The sequence below is a fragment of the Cibotium barometz genome, chromosome 63, assembly GCF_041138505.1.
Source record: "Cibotium barometz isolate CiBa-2024 chromosome 63, ASM4113850v1, whole genome shotgun sequence".
In the NCBI taxonomy this organism is placed as follows: domain Eukaryota; kingdom Viridiplantae; phylum Streptophyta; class Polypodiopsida; order Cyatheales; family Cibotiaceae; genus Cibotium; species Cibotium barometz.
The window spans coordinates 30,478,611-30,491,624 of NC_141108.1; the positions used below are offsets into that span (position 1 = coordinate 30,478,611).

A 13,014-nucleotide genomic window follows, 5' to 3' on the forward strand; every position below is an offset into this window, starting at 1 on the left:
ATCAAGGGCATTCTTACACACACCCCTGCTATATGGCATACATGGCAAGGCCCGTTGCAAAGAGGCCATCAAGGGCATTCTCACACCCCCCTCCCCCCAGGCCTCCAATATTTGGATACATATTTTTGTAGAACATAAGTTCCTATACTGTGATGCACATTTACAGACAAGCTAGTGCGAGTAATTCACATGAGTCAATGTAGTACTAACTTCTTTTTAACTTCTCAAAGCTTTCAGTTCTCCCTTTATATTATTTTTCATCTGGTGGTAAATGAGCTCAAACAAAATTCAATGCACTGATAGGAGACGTTGAAAATTAATAGAGAGAGGCTCCACACATCTCATGGACAAGCCTAATCATAGATTGGGAAAAATCCTATTATAAGGGCATTTTCCCAAACACAATGTTTGAAATTGAAGCGGGAAAATAATGACACCCATGACCAAATTCTCAAGTTTATCACAATTTGTGTTTGATGCATCATATTGTGTTGTTTGAACACTGTGCACGAGGCCATAACAAGGCTGAGCTTAATACTCTTATAATAATTGCTAAAACAAAGGCGAGGGGGGACTGTTGGCTTTTAAGCAAACCTTCAAAGCTCAGTGCTCCACAATCTCCTTGAAACCCAACTTCATTCAGTTGTTGCATTTACTCTTTCAATATTTAGTAAGATAATTGGTAGCCATTACCTGAACGCTCCAGTAAACAATGCGGCCATTATTTGTGAACACTCTAATAATTCATCTTCAAAGAAAAGAAATGAAGCAACAAAAAGAAGATTAGTTACTGCTTGACTTAGGACCTTTGACTCTGAAAACCTGTGGCATTTTCTCAAGGATTAAATGAGAAAGAGAGCGGCATTCCCTTGGAAGCACACCTTAAAGGTTTAACATGCACGAAGGTGTGATGTAAAACATATATTTCAAACCATGTAAGTCATGCCTACCTGCATGAGACGAGTATGGGGAACACTCAGTGATTCCGTGGTAGCCCTACAGTTTCTTGATAAGAAGGCATAGAAATAATTGATGACAAGCTTCTTAAAAAACCAAGAATCCTTCTTTGCCCTGACATCGGCATTGCCAAGAAGATACACCACACCAGATTCTTTTGCATCTCTCAAAACAGAAAGCTCCATCGCAGCCATATCATCAAGGACAATGGGGCCAGGTGCCCCAAACATGACATTTGGCCCATCAGACCCCGAGCTTTCACTTGGGTACTCAATCGTAGGATCAGTCTTTTGAGCTGTGCTTGTAGATAGCAAGGGTGCAGTAAGTTGGTCTGTGGTGGCTGACGTTTTGCCACTTCGTGGCGAAAAGTCTCTGTCACTATCATCAGATTCCATCCCAAAGCTTTCAAATTCCAATGCATACTCTTGTGCCTCTTTTTGTATGAATGTTTCAAGGCTTTGTAGAAGCAACTGCTCAAAAATGTTGTGGTCCTCTTTGCGCACATCTTTGTAGCCATACCTTGCAACACAGCGGAAAAGATGATAATCACGAGGGCAAACCCGTCGAAAGAGAAACCTCTGAGACTGTGGCACAACAGGAACATGTACATACTTAATGCACACAAAGACTATGGTAGAATGTGTGGCGGGAAGGCTTTTGATGAAGTAGCCAAAGATGGCTGGAACTCCCTGGACAAGCTCATTATAAAGCAGGCCAACGCCCGGAACTCTCACTGTTCCAAGATTGGCGCCCAAATCCAGCATATAATCCATTGAGATTCTTTGTTCGACCTCACTCTGATACTTCATTCGAGTACCATAGTGCCAAATATACATGATAATGAGGAGGGCTATAGCTAGCACAAGTGGTACCCAACCAGCTCGATGCACTTTCAGTAGGACTGCTGACAAGTACATCAATTCCACACCTCCGATAACAAACACGAATGCAAGAGCTAAGAGCAATGGAGTGTGCCAAATCATGACCATGATCAAGGTGACAAAGCCAGTCATGACAAGCATGTCACCTAAGACCGTAACACCTGAGAGGAGCACCCAAGTGCTGTTAACCATTAAAGTGTACTTCCAAACCAAGAAACATCACACATTGGAAGAGATCTAAACATGGAGGCCTTATGAAGTGTGTTTTGCTTACCATAAGCATGCCCGATCAGATGTGTGGTTCTGAAACCGACTGTTATGAGCACGCACATGATCATCAAAAACCAGTTGATGACGGGAATATAGATTTGCCCCATAAACTGCTTCGACGTGTGGATCATCTTGACTCTTGGAAAACAGTCCAATGCCATAGCCATTTTTATCACAGAGAACGTTGCCAAAATCATCGATCGGCTGGCAATCATTGCCGCCAAAATTGCAATTACAAACATAGGCCAAAACAAGGCCCCTGCAAAGAAAAGCAGAAACGTTGTTCAAGGCCCACATTTTTCCTGAAAAGAAGCAAACTCGGGCTGGGTACAGAACAATTCCCGCCAGTGAGGGAGGAAGGGGCAGCCAGCTGGATGAGCAAGATTGCCCGTCCATCCTGGACAGGCTGCCGATATGGGGGCCTGCTGACGGGCAGAGACTGTTCAGAACCCAGCCTCAACTTCAAAGAAAACATCTAGCACCACGCCAATAGCATTGTTTTGTTCCAAGTAATACAAATCTCACTTTTATGCAGATAAAGTCCCAATAGCAAGCTTGCCTGGAATGGAGTTGTAAAATACATCGCTCACACCCCAAGGATTTTTCACCAGGTATGCAGCTTGGCCCATGTATGCCAGCAAAAGGCAGGGATAAACTATTGCAGCAAACGCAATCTGAATTCCAATTGGAAAGGTAACCATGTCAACATCAATTTAACCTGTATAAGTGGCCCAAAAGCATGAAGAATACTGACACAAACAAAGCAGGTCCTTCCAAACATCAAATCACTGACATAGTCATAAACAGCCTAAACCACATTGCTACTTATACCAGAAGTAAGTCAGTTAGGTCAGAAAAGCCATGTTCAAATTGAATCTTCAGCAAAAATGAACCTTAGCATGCTCCAGCAATGGAGTTGCTATACAACCCATTGGCTGGCCACCTACTGCATGCCAAAATTTCACACAGCCTCAACTCTCCTCCAAGTAAGACACTGCCCACCAACTACCAACGTGTAAAGTGCAGCATGCGCACCATATGCTAGTCAACAATATCAGAGAGACCTTGAGCTACAAGTGCGATTGTTGGTAGCCCCAGTGATCGGCTCAGAAGGCTCTTAATACAGCATGGGAAATCATTTTGTGCAAGAGCCTGTCATGATCCATCCACCAGATCATTGTTGCAGTACACAGCCAGATCATTGCCGCAGTATACAGCCACTCATGTATTCATGTCACGCACGCCTCCTGTACTAGGGTGCCACCTGGCCATGCTACATCAACAACATAGTTGCCATGCGTTTCATGAAACGTGTTTCATAAACATTTCTTTCATTTCCCAAACGCTTCATACAAAAAGGCATACAAAAAGAGGGGGGGGTGTACAGGCCCCAAATTTTATATACGAGTTTATAATATGTTAAAAAATGTGTTGCATTCCCAACAAAACAATATTAAACATGCATCATTTACACATTAAAACATATTTACAAGCTAAAACTAAAGAATCTAGGTGACCCAGTTACAGTGGGCACCCAACGGAGTCATTGACCAATTGGCATAAATAGACTAGCAACATCAAGAATCAAGATCTAGATTCCATCATCAATAATGGCAACTACTCAATAATGGCACTCAAAGTGATCACAAAAAGTCTGAATCCTGAGCTGATACAAAAAAAAAAAGTAAACTGAAGTCTGAAATACACAAAGTAACGCATGTTGATAGATGCAATCATGCATGACAAACAATAAGCTAGAGGAGCTTGATAGCCCCAAAGACTAGAGTCCTCAATCTGGAGTCTGGGCACTCAATCCTCAACATCCTCAATGTCCTCATCGGTAGCCTCCTCAGCAGACTCAACGTCACTCTCAGAAGAGAACGATGCTGCCTCAACTGCCGCACTCATCAAGGCACAAATCAGCACAACCAACCCAAGAGATGGCAAGCATGGAACCCGGGAAGTGCGGACGAAGCTGGTAGGGGCTGATTTGTGCAAGGCAGGAGCTCCTTCAAACTGTTTCGCAGGTGCATGTAGGCGTTTTTTCGAAAAATGGCCTTTGGATAAAAAACGATGGTTTCGTTGATTTTCCCAGGTGGCATGAAAGAAACGTATGAAACGTTTCGCCAAGCGCCATTTAGGAATAAGGTCCAATAAGGTCATGTGCGAGTCTGGCACAGGCATATGTATGGTAATGATAGGTACCCAAATACTCTGATTTTTTATGATTTGAGAGCTTGGGAAAAGAGGGAAAAAATTGGATTAGTGTCTAATTAGTATGCTAATGGTTTAGCTAACTAAAGTTGTCCTAGGATGTATAGATGATCAAAGGATGATGGTTGGCTCTGATACCAAGTTGAATGCCAAGACAAGATTAGGGTGTAGAAATGGATTAACATAATGAGAATTAGGGTGTAGAAATGGATTAACATCAATATTTTAGCATAATGAGAATGCAAGAAAAGAGATTAGGGCTAATGACAAAACTATGGCATAATGACAAGATAAGAGATTTAGCAAAAAAGCTCATATGTGTTTCCATTAGATAGAGGCCTTTATATAGGCTTGAGTACATCTCCATTAGCCACTAATTGTGACTCATAAACTTGATTAAGCCATCCCCTAATCGTGCCTAGATCTTCCGTTGAAGTGAGCACCCACTTGGGGTCTCTTCTCACCTAATTCTAGGCGCCTTCTTTTGGACACCCTTTGGGCTGGACATTCCACATTCTCCTTCACATTTGAACCTCTTGTGGGCCTTTAAACCTTAGTCCTATGACTAGTATATTTGTTGCTTCATTTGAGGATCACATAACACTCCCCTTGCTCCTAACATTCACCCAACATCACTTGCTATTTTCAACAGTATGGGTACTATAGTAGCTGTATTGAAACCCTAATATGTTGAATCTGTGCAAAAAAAAACCTAAAATGGACAAAAACCCTAAAATGACAGAATGGTGGGCAAAAGCAGTTGCCCAAGAGTGGCATCCAGTGCTTTGATACCACTGTTAGGTTTAGGGTTAGCAATGAAGCACACAAAGCACAGTCAACTTGTAGAAGGAGAGAGTGAAACAACACAATGCACACAATAATGAGATAAGAGTGCGTGAGTGACTTAATAAGTAACTTGACACACTCTGAAAGGGTGTGTTCACATGCCAGAGGATAAACCCTTCAATGTGAGGGTAACAAGTGCCCCAGTGTCCATAGTTCACATGGTCACTACTATAAATCTCAGAGTGTCATGCTAGGCGAAAACACTTGGCTATTGCATAACTTTTGTTGCTTTTCCAGCTTCTACTCTATTCACTTTAGCACCTAAGGGAAAACAATCATTGCTAAGGAAGGGGTTACAAGAATATGATCTAGCAACAAGATAGGCGGAGTTTCTCCATCAACCAAGATTTTCAAGAAGGTAGCAAAGTTTTCAGGTAGTTGCAGCGGTGATTGAACAAGAGAAGGTACCATTTTGAAAAATCAGCATCTGTTCAGAGTTGGCAGCAACACCCACAAAAGAGATCGAGAATTGGCAGCAACACCCACAAATGAGATCCAGTAAACCAAAGTCCTCAAGTTTACCACAGTGGTGGATGAGAGTTGTTATCACCCTAGCAATATCAGAAGTTCCAGATCACGTGTCAGAAGGACAGCCTTCAGTAATCACTGATGTCTACAAGAAATACTCTTCATGATGGTTGAGGAAGGAATTTCAACAATTGAGTGCATAGAGGAGAAGCTAACGCAAGAGGATGAGTCGGACAAAACTCAGACGGTGCCTGTTTTAGGGACGTGTGTGGAGCCTTTGTCTAAACACACACCAGACAATTTTGATGGACAATATCATGGTAGGTCATGGCAGGTCAAAAATTACAGTCTGCAATATAGAAGAACCCCCAAATCCACTCACAAGATCTTGATTGGGATCTCACACTTGTTGCAACAGCACCGATTCTAGTTAATTCTCATCTAGATCTCAGTGGAGCATCAAGGATAAACAACGTTCCCATTATTCCAAGCTAATCTGGAGGGATATCACATGCATCATCCTCAATAATTGGATGCATGTGTCATGCTAGGCTACTAGTTAGAGTTAGGATTTAGAAGAAGAAGCAGCCCATGTTGGGAGCTGGGAGCCCTAATCTATAAAAAGACAAAGATAGCCAACTGAATTTCTATAAATAGGACCCCTCTCTCCCCATTCAAAGCATCTACAAGAAATCTTTTGGAGCAATCAGCAAAGGAAGAGAAGATCAAGTCATGAAGAGTAGTAGATTCACCTTGTGCAAGAGCAATTAGCATAAATGGGTCGGGGCTTTCTATTGCAGAAGATTTCAGCAATGGGGAAAGATCTACATAGAAGTTTCTTGAGCAATGGGGAAAGATCTACATAGAAGTTTCCTGCTCTTTTCATAGTTAGCTTAGTATGCAGTTTAGTTTTGAGCATATCTAGTAGGTTTCTTTGTAAATATTTCAGCTTTTCGGTTGAGTAATGTACAATAGATTAGGTTAATTTTGTGTTTCAAAGTAGTGCTAAGAATCATAATTCCATTAGTGCAACCCTAATAGATCCATAAGAGTTGCTCAGATGTATAATTTGATGCATACAAATCCTTCCCTAAATTTTTCTTAGAAATCACTTATGGCCCATTGCCCACCATTAAAAAGTACAACAATCCCGACAACACTGCATGCGTCTACCTGAGCAAACAACCACATGGATTCTCAATGCTCCTCTACAGGTAAACGCGCCACCTCAGAATGCCAACAGAACATATCTCATTCTAGTAATCGCTCTGCTTTAAAGCATGGTTCAATCCATACACAATAACGATGTTGAATACCCTGTAACGATGGGACTCCCCTAGGGACATATCTACATTAGGGACTGGAGGATAATCAAGTTTTCCTTTGAGCTTGTTTGGGGATGTTCTCTGATCAGGAAACACTTTGGCTTTTTCTTGAGAAGCTAGAGAGGCAGCATCAGAGTCTTCTAAGCCATTTTGAATTCAGACCTTTTCCTGTCCTTCACCTAAGGTTCTAGCTGCGCGCTTTTGAGCATTCCTTAGGGTTTTGGGTTTGGTTATGGGGGTAGAGGTTTCTTTGTTTTTGTTATTGGGTTGAGCACCAGCTTTCATTAATTTTCCTTCATTTCCCTTATTATTCGCTTGCAACCTTGTTGTTACATTGATTGGAACCATTTGAATCACGCCATTGCTCACACTTAGCAAGATAAGGCTAGTGGAGGGGGTTAGATAACTTGTAAGTACAATAGGTGCCTTGAGTGGGAAATCTTTGAACAAATGAGATACTCCACACTCATTTCGGGTCCTTTGTATGGGTTGAGTGCGAGTGCCCTAGGACTATTGTATCGGCCAGCCCAAATATGAAGGGGCCAGCCAGGGGGGCATTGAGAAGTCTCTGTGAAAACCAACTGCACATGGGATGATGAGCCACCTTGCATCATCTGGAGGGCAGCCGAGAAAGAGCAAGGCGGAAACATGAGGACACACATGGACACACAAATGCATGGTAGGGTGGAAATTAATGCAGAAGCCCTCTTAGTTCTCCTCATGGCTTTAATACTGGTGAACCCAAAGCTTCTCGTCACGTTCTGCCCATGGATTTCTTCCCATTACAAGTTCACATATTCTCTTCTAGCTTGCTTCAGTTTTGATTCTGCCTTATAACAGGTTTCTATTATGCTTACCACTAAAGCTTCTATTATGCTTGCCCACCCATCAAAACCCACACAGCAGAGCACCATTAGCATCACAACACCTTGGCTGCGTTCGCTAACCATCCTACATTGCATCTCTCCTCGATATAGCTTTATAACCGTTTTATTAAGATTTATAACCCTAATGGTATAAACCTTTATAGCCTCTTTAAGCCCCCACTCAAGCCTCATTCCACTATCACAAACCCCTAATTTATCGATCATCTTGATAAATCCTACAGGTATGTGTCTAGCCTCTGGGCAGGCCCATGATGGATATCTACTAGAACATGACTTTCCGGGCAGGACCCGTGGGATTTCTCTGGCCATATACATATCTAGAGAATGGCGTGATTATGAAGGGATCCCTGAAGTGGCCCATAGAGATTGCCTTTGGACCGTTGACTTTCCAGCGGGTCCCATAGGATTTGCTCTGGCCATGCACATAGCATGTACTCTAGCAAGGTAAGATTTGACCACTCTAGCCATATACACGGTGTTCTCCATGGGAGGGAGTGGTTTACAGAATACAAGAGATCACATAGGTGACTATCCAATTTTATATCTCATAATGCATTCATATGCAAACTACTAATTCATTGGCCTTTGACAGAGTGAGGTGAGCTAGCTTCCGCCATCATGGAGGTTATCAAGCAGCCAAGTGGTAAGGTTCCCTGACTACCCTTAAGTGTTTGCAAAATTTGATAGTTCATTGGGTGAATAACAAGTGCTCTCTAACCTGGTCTAAACCAACTGCCCTAACTGCTTGTCCCACTAGGTCGGGCAGCTGCTGGTCTGGTCAGCATGATCACACTGCTTAACCAACCATCTCTTTTGCCAACAAACCACATCTTTTATCAAGCCTCCACAGACTTTGTCTAGCACGCCCCCATGTAGACCTGCACAGCTGTGCACAGCTGTGGCGGCATTTCCTGTACCTGGCCACTCCCTGACGATAAAGCCTTGAGCCTGCTGCCGGTGACAAAGATGCATCACGGGTAGAGAAATCCAGACTCCTGAAGGCTGGAATGCTGATCGTTGCAATCAAGAAAAAAATGCATTTTCTATAGGCCGCCAAAAAATCCCCTGTTGGTCAGTCTGCCACCTGGCCAGCTGGCTCAATGTTCACACTACACTGCCTGCCTCTTTCGTTCAGCCACCGGCCCACCAGCCACTTTTGTCCAAACCCCTCCCCCTCTTTTGTCTGGTTCACAGTCCACCCCTTGGTGGATGCTGCCCTCCGGTACCTGACAGGCACCCACTACTACCACCATTCACCTAATGCTGACAACTTGAGCAGGCTGCTGTTGATGGAAATGCAACAGGGGAGAAGAAAGCCCAAGAGCAGCGGCTGTGTGTAGGTGTAAAGACTGCTGCAAGCACCAAGGACCAGTGGTCGAGCAACGCAAAGGAAGGAGTCTGATGGCAAAGAAAAGAGGCAGCAAGCTGCAGATGGGGGGATGGTAGATTATTGTAACAAATTGTAGGAGGCTATTAAGAACAATAGAATATGATTAGACTATATGATAATCAGCATGGTGCTTAAACCTTCACTATACTAATTGCCTAGTTTATGCACTTCAAACTTCAAAGTTAGCAATCACCTGAATCGACCTTATGGAAAAATTTCCTAAATCTGCAAACATAGCCTCCCCTCCTGCATAATATAATAACACGCATTTTGAAAAAAAAAATAGGTATTATCTTCCAAGAAGAGAAAATTGCTGAAGTCGACATGACACTATGACAAAAGTATCACCTGTAATACACAGTACAAGACCTCCAAGAATGTACCATGCCTTCACCTTGTTCCTTGAAAAGAAGTAGTATATATATGCAGGGTTGAATGCTTGGAAAACACCCAGGTCATACTTAATGATGTTGCAAATCCCAATCACTGCTATTGCTGCAAACCATACACACAGTACTGGTGCAAAAAAAAGTTTAACCTTCCCTGTGCCAAACCTTTGCAGACTGAAAAGAAAAATAAGAAGAAGTATTGCAATCACCACCAGTATATCTGCAGCATACAAAACCAAGCATAAGAGGATTCAATAATAATAGAATGATAACAAAAACTGGACACGTAGGGATACGGCACGATTTACAGCACAGAAAAGAGCTGACCTTGAGAGAGGGAAGGTATTGCCACTCTGAGCCCACTTACTGCAGACATCACTGCCAACAAGAAGCAGATAAAACTCTCAAAAACTTTTACGGAAACATAGACTTTTCAAGAAAGTAAACAAGTAGGAACACGTCAGAACAGCCCTTGAGAAGGGGAAGGAGGGGGGCGATCCCGTAACAGGTGCTTGCACCCCAGTAGGGACTCTCTTGACCTGCAGGACCCCTCGCAGACATCCATGCTTCTGCCTCCTATGATGCTGTGCCCCCCTGTAATTCCCACTGCTATTGCTCCTGCCTCCTTGTTAGACAGTCCAAGATCATGACTACTGATGCCACAACAGTTGCGGCATACAGTAATGCATCACAATATGCACATGTGGAGGAGTGGTGTGGGAGGGACACAATGTTTATGAGACCTACCTGAAATGCAAGGCGTAAGTATGCCGTCGCTGATCACTAAGCTCACTCCTAAGAGAGCAATAACAAGCAGCAAAGTTTTCCAAACAGCATTTTTCTCTAATTTTACTTTGATTGACATAGCTCTCTCCAGGCCCTTTGTGGGCAGTTCGATTTTAAAATTTGAAAGTTCTTCATCTGCCTGTTGCCTATTTGGTATCAGACTTGCCTTCGCATATCGGCAAATCAAAGAATACAAGGAAAATGTGCCACCTGCAAGTTCAAGCCTTAATATCTCAGATACAAATCTGGAATTTTTCCACTTACACCCTCAGTAGTGATCTCTATCTTAAATCTTTGATAATTAGGAAAACGAAACTAATGTGTCCCAAACATAGCGCATGCATGCATCTCTCTCCCTTCCTCCATCCCTCGCTCCCTTGATCGTCAGTCAATCTATCTATGTGTATGTGCATAAATATACATACATACATATATACATATGTATGTATGTCTGTAATACATACATACATGATGTATGTATGTATGTATATGTATATGTATACATATGTATGTATGTATGTATATGTGTGTGTGCGTGCGTGCATGCGTGCATACATACATATGGACACCTCCAATTTATGCTTACAAATCTAAAATGAGGAGTTGCAAGGCCCACACCCTTATGATTCTAACTTATTCCCATCGTGAAACTTACTAAGCTATGATCCAAAAACAAATAATGAGACAGCTCAAGAAGAAGTCCTCCAGCCAGTGACCTTTGAAGTCACCCTCCCCGTTGCTTTTGGCACGGAGAACAACGAAGACGTATTTTATGAGAGGAATGAGAGTAAGTGTGTAGATAATAATCGAAAGCGCCCCCAAGATATCCACGGTCCCACCAATATCGATCTCGCTAAATGCACTCGCATAAACATAGAGAGGGCTAGTCCCCAAGCCACTATAAACCACCCCTATTGTCTGAAATGCCAATTGCAATGTAACGGCCAATGTCAGGTCCTGCAATCACAAATTATGTTCTGATTATTCATCTGAAACCCATAGACATGCAAGAAAAGAAGCGGACATGACCAAAACCTTTATGACGCCTCCATCTTGAGAATAGAACCTCTAGATGTACTTGTATCATGCGACTTCTGCTATTCTTTCCATAACACTAACATGGATAAATAAGATAGATGTTCTGAAATGGATAAATTATTGTCACATATCCATGTGAGGGAAAATAATAATAATAGGAAACAGCAGTAATTTTTTCAAGTATTTAACTAGGGCAGAGAAAAAGAGATGGCGAGAGGAAATGTAAAAATAACATGAAAAGAAGGGAAATGGCAATGAAAATATTTAAGAAAAAAGAGGGGATGGCAGAATAAACCAAAAAATATCAGAAAATACGAAACGGCGATGAAATTATTTGAAAAATGCACTGATTAAGGGCAGAAAGAAAGAAAGGAGAAAATGTATTTTAAAAAAACAGGGAAAAAGGAGGAGGAAATGGTAGTGACCTTAGCAGCAGGGGTATGAGAGAGGCCTGAGACTTGCATGGCTTCCACATCAAGGGAGTCCACACGGGGCACAGCCCTTTTGAGTCTTTGACTGAATTCCCCTCCCTCAAAAAACAGCCGGACACCATCGCTTGCAGTGGAGGAGTGGCGATCATCACCAGACCCGTTGTCACTCTCGTCAAACGCAGGGTTTGATGAGGTCCTCTCCATAGATGATCCTATGTGCGTTACCAAACAAAGCCTCTCCTAATTGGATGAATCAATGTGAAGCTGACGCTCCCCTTCTGACTGATGCGCCATACGGCCGAAATTCTGCAAATCTTGCCCAATTCAGCAAGTATGACAAAGCTTTTTGATCCGATTCACCGCCCGGTAACCCTGATTTGCGCCTTCTTGGCTTCCAAACCTTTGAAGCTTTCCGATTTTGGGCAAATCCTTGATGTGGGCGAATTAAAATATATCTTAACTCACCCGTGAAATGGCCGTTCAATTGCCCTCATACGTTGCCAAAGCTTTCAGTCTTTGCAATTTCTGCTTCACAAGCTGGAGAGATCTGATCTTTGAGCAAGCCCGTCACAGCGGCGGAGCTCAGGATGATCTCTCTACATAACCAACGGAGCCAAAAGGGGGCAAAAATGCATCGCCCATCTTCATTAATTTCTGAAAGCATTTTCGAGATCAGAACCTCTGATCAAAAGAGGAGCGCCCACTTCCCTAACAGTAGCGAATGAGAAAGGAAAAGCTTTTTTACACGCTCTGCTTTGAGATCTGGGGCCTGGGCATCCAGAAAAAAAAAAAAAAGAAAGATTGTATTAAATGTCTACGGATCCACCAGAAAATAGTAAAAAAGGTGAGAGAGAGAGAGAGAGAGAGAGACGCCTGAGGCAAGGACCGACATCCAGATAGAGACAATCCATTGCATTTTGCACAGCTCAAATTGCTTGCTCAGTTTTGAGAATTTTAAGCTTTTGGGCTGGTTTTGGATATAAATATCTTCAAATTTTGGGTGGTTTTAGACATAAATATCTTCAAATTTTGGGGTGGTTTTAGTTATAAATATCTTCCAATTATTACAAATTTGTTAAAAATACTTAAATATCTTCAAACATGGGTTAGGCTAAGACCATATTGCTCTAAT

General features: G+C 42.5%; 1 protein-coding gene across 3 annotated transcripts; it reads right to left on the bottom strand.

Annotated features, from left to right (window-relative positions):
* Nucleotides 1–272: 272 nt before the first annotated feature.
* LOC147603937 (putative potassium transporter 12) lies at nt 273–12,684 on the bottom strand. Of its 3 annotated transcripts, none has more exons than XM_086796456.1 (10): nt 11,877–12,684; nt 11,130–11,370; nt 10,375–10,623; nt 9,955–10,005; nt 9,587–9,847; nt 9,432–9,484; nt 2,668–2,782; nt 2,113–2,367; nt 951–1,999; nt 273–693 (listed from the first exon to the last, which is right to left on the bottom strand). In XM_086796456.1, exons 1-10 carry the CDS (start codon nt 12,084–12,086, stop codon nt 661–663), a joined length of 2,517 nt encoding a protein of 838 aa, XP_086652582.1. In that variant the 5' UTR covers nt 12,087–12,684; the 3' UTR covers nt 273–660. The 3 variants fall into 3 exon arrangements, with proteins under 3 accessions (XP_086652582.1, XP_086652584.1, XP_086652583.1); XM_086796458.1 differs by having other exon boundaries at nt 273–748; XM_086796457.1 differs by lacking the exon at nt 273–693 and having other exon boundaries at nt 765–1,999.
* Between the last annotated feature and the right edge of the window lie 330 nt (nt 12,685–13,014).

Coding starts and splice junctions, on each gene's coding strand:
- LOC147603937 (XM_086796456.1), bottom strand. CDS start 12,086: ATGGAGAGGACCTCATCAAACCCTGCGTTTGACGAGAGTGACAACGGG. Junction 2,783..9,431: donor TTTCCATAAGGTCGATTCAG/GTGATTGCTAAC, acceptor ATTGGAATTCAG/ATTGCGTTTGCTGCAATAGT. Junction 2,368..2,667: donor ATTTTACAACTCCATTCCAG/GCAAGCTTGCTA, acceptor TTTTCTTTGCAG/GGGCCTTGTTTTGGCCTATG.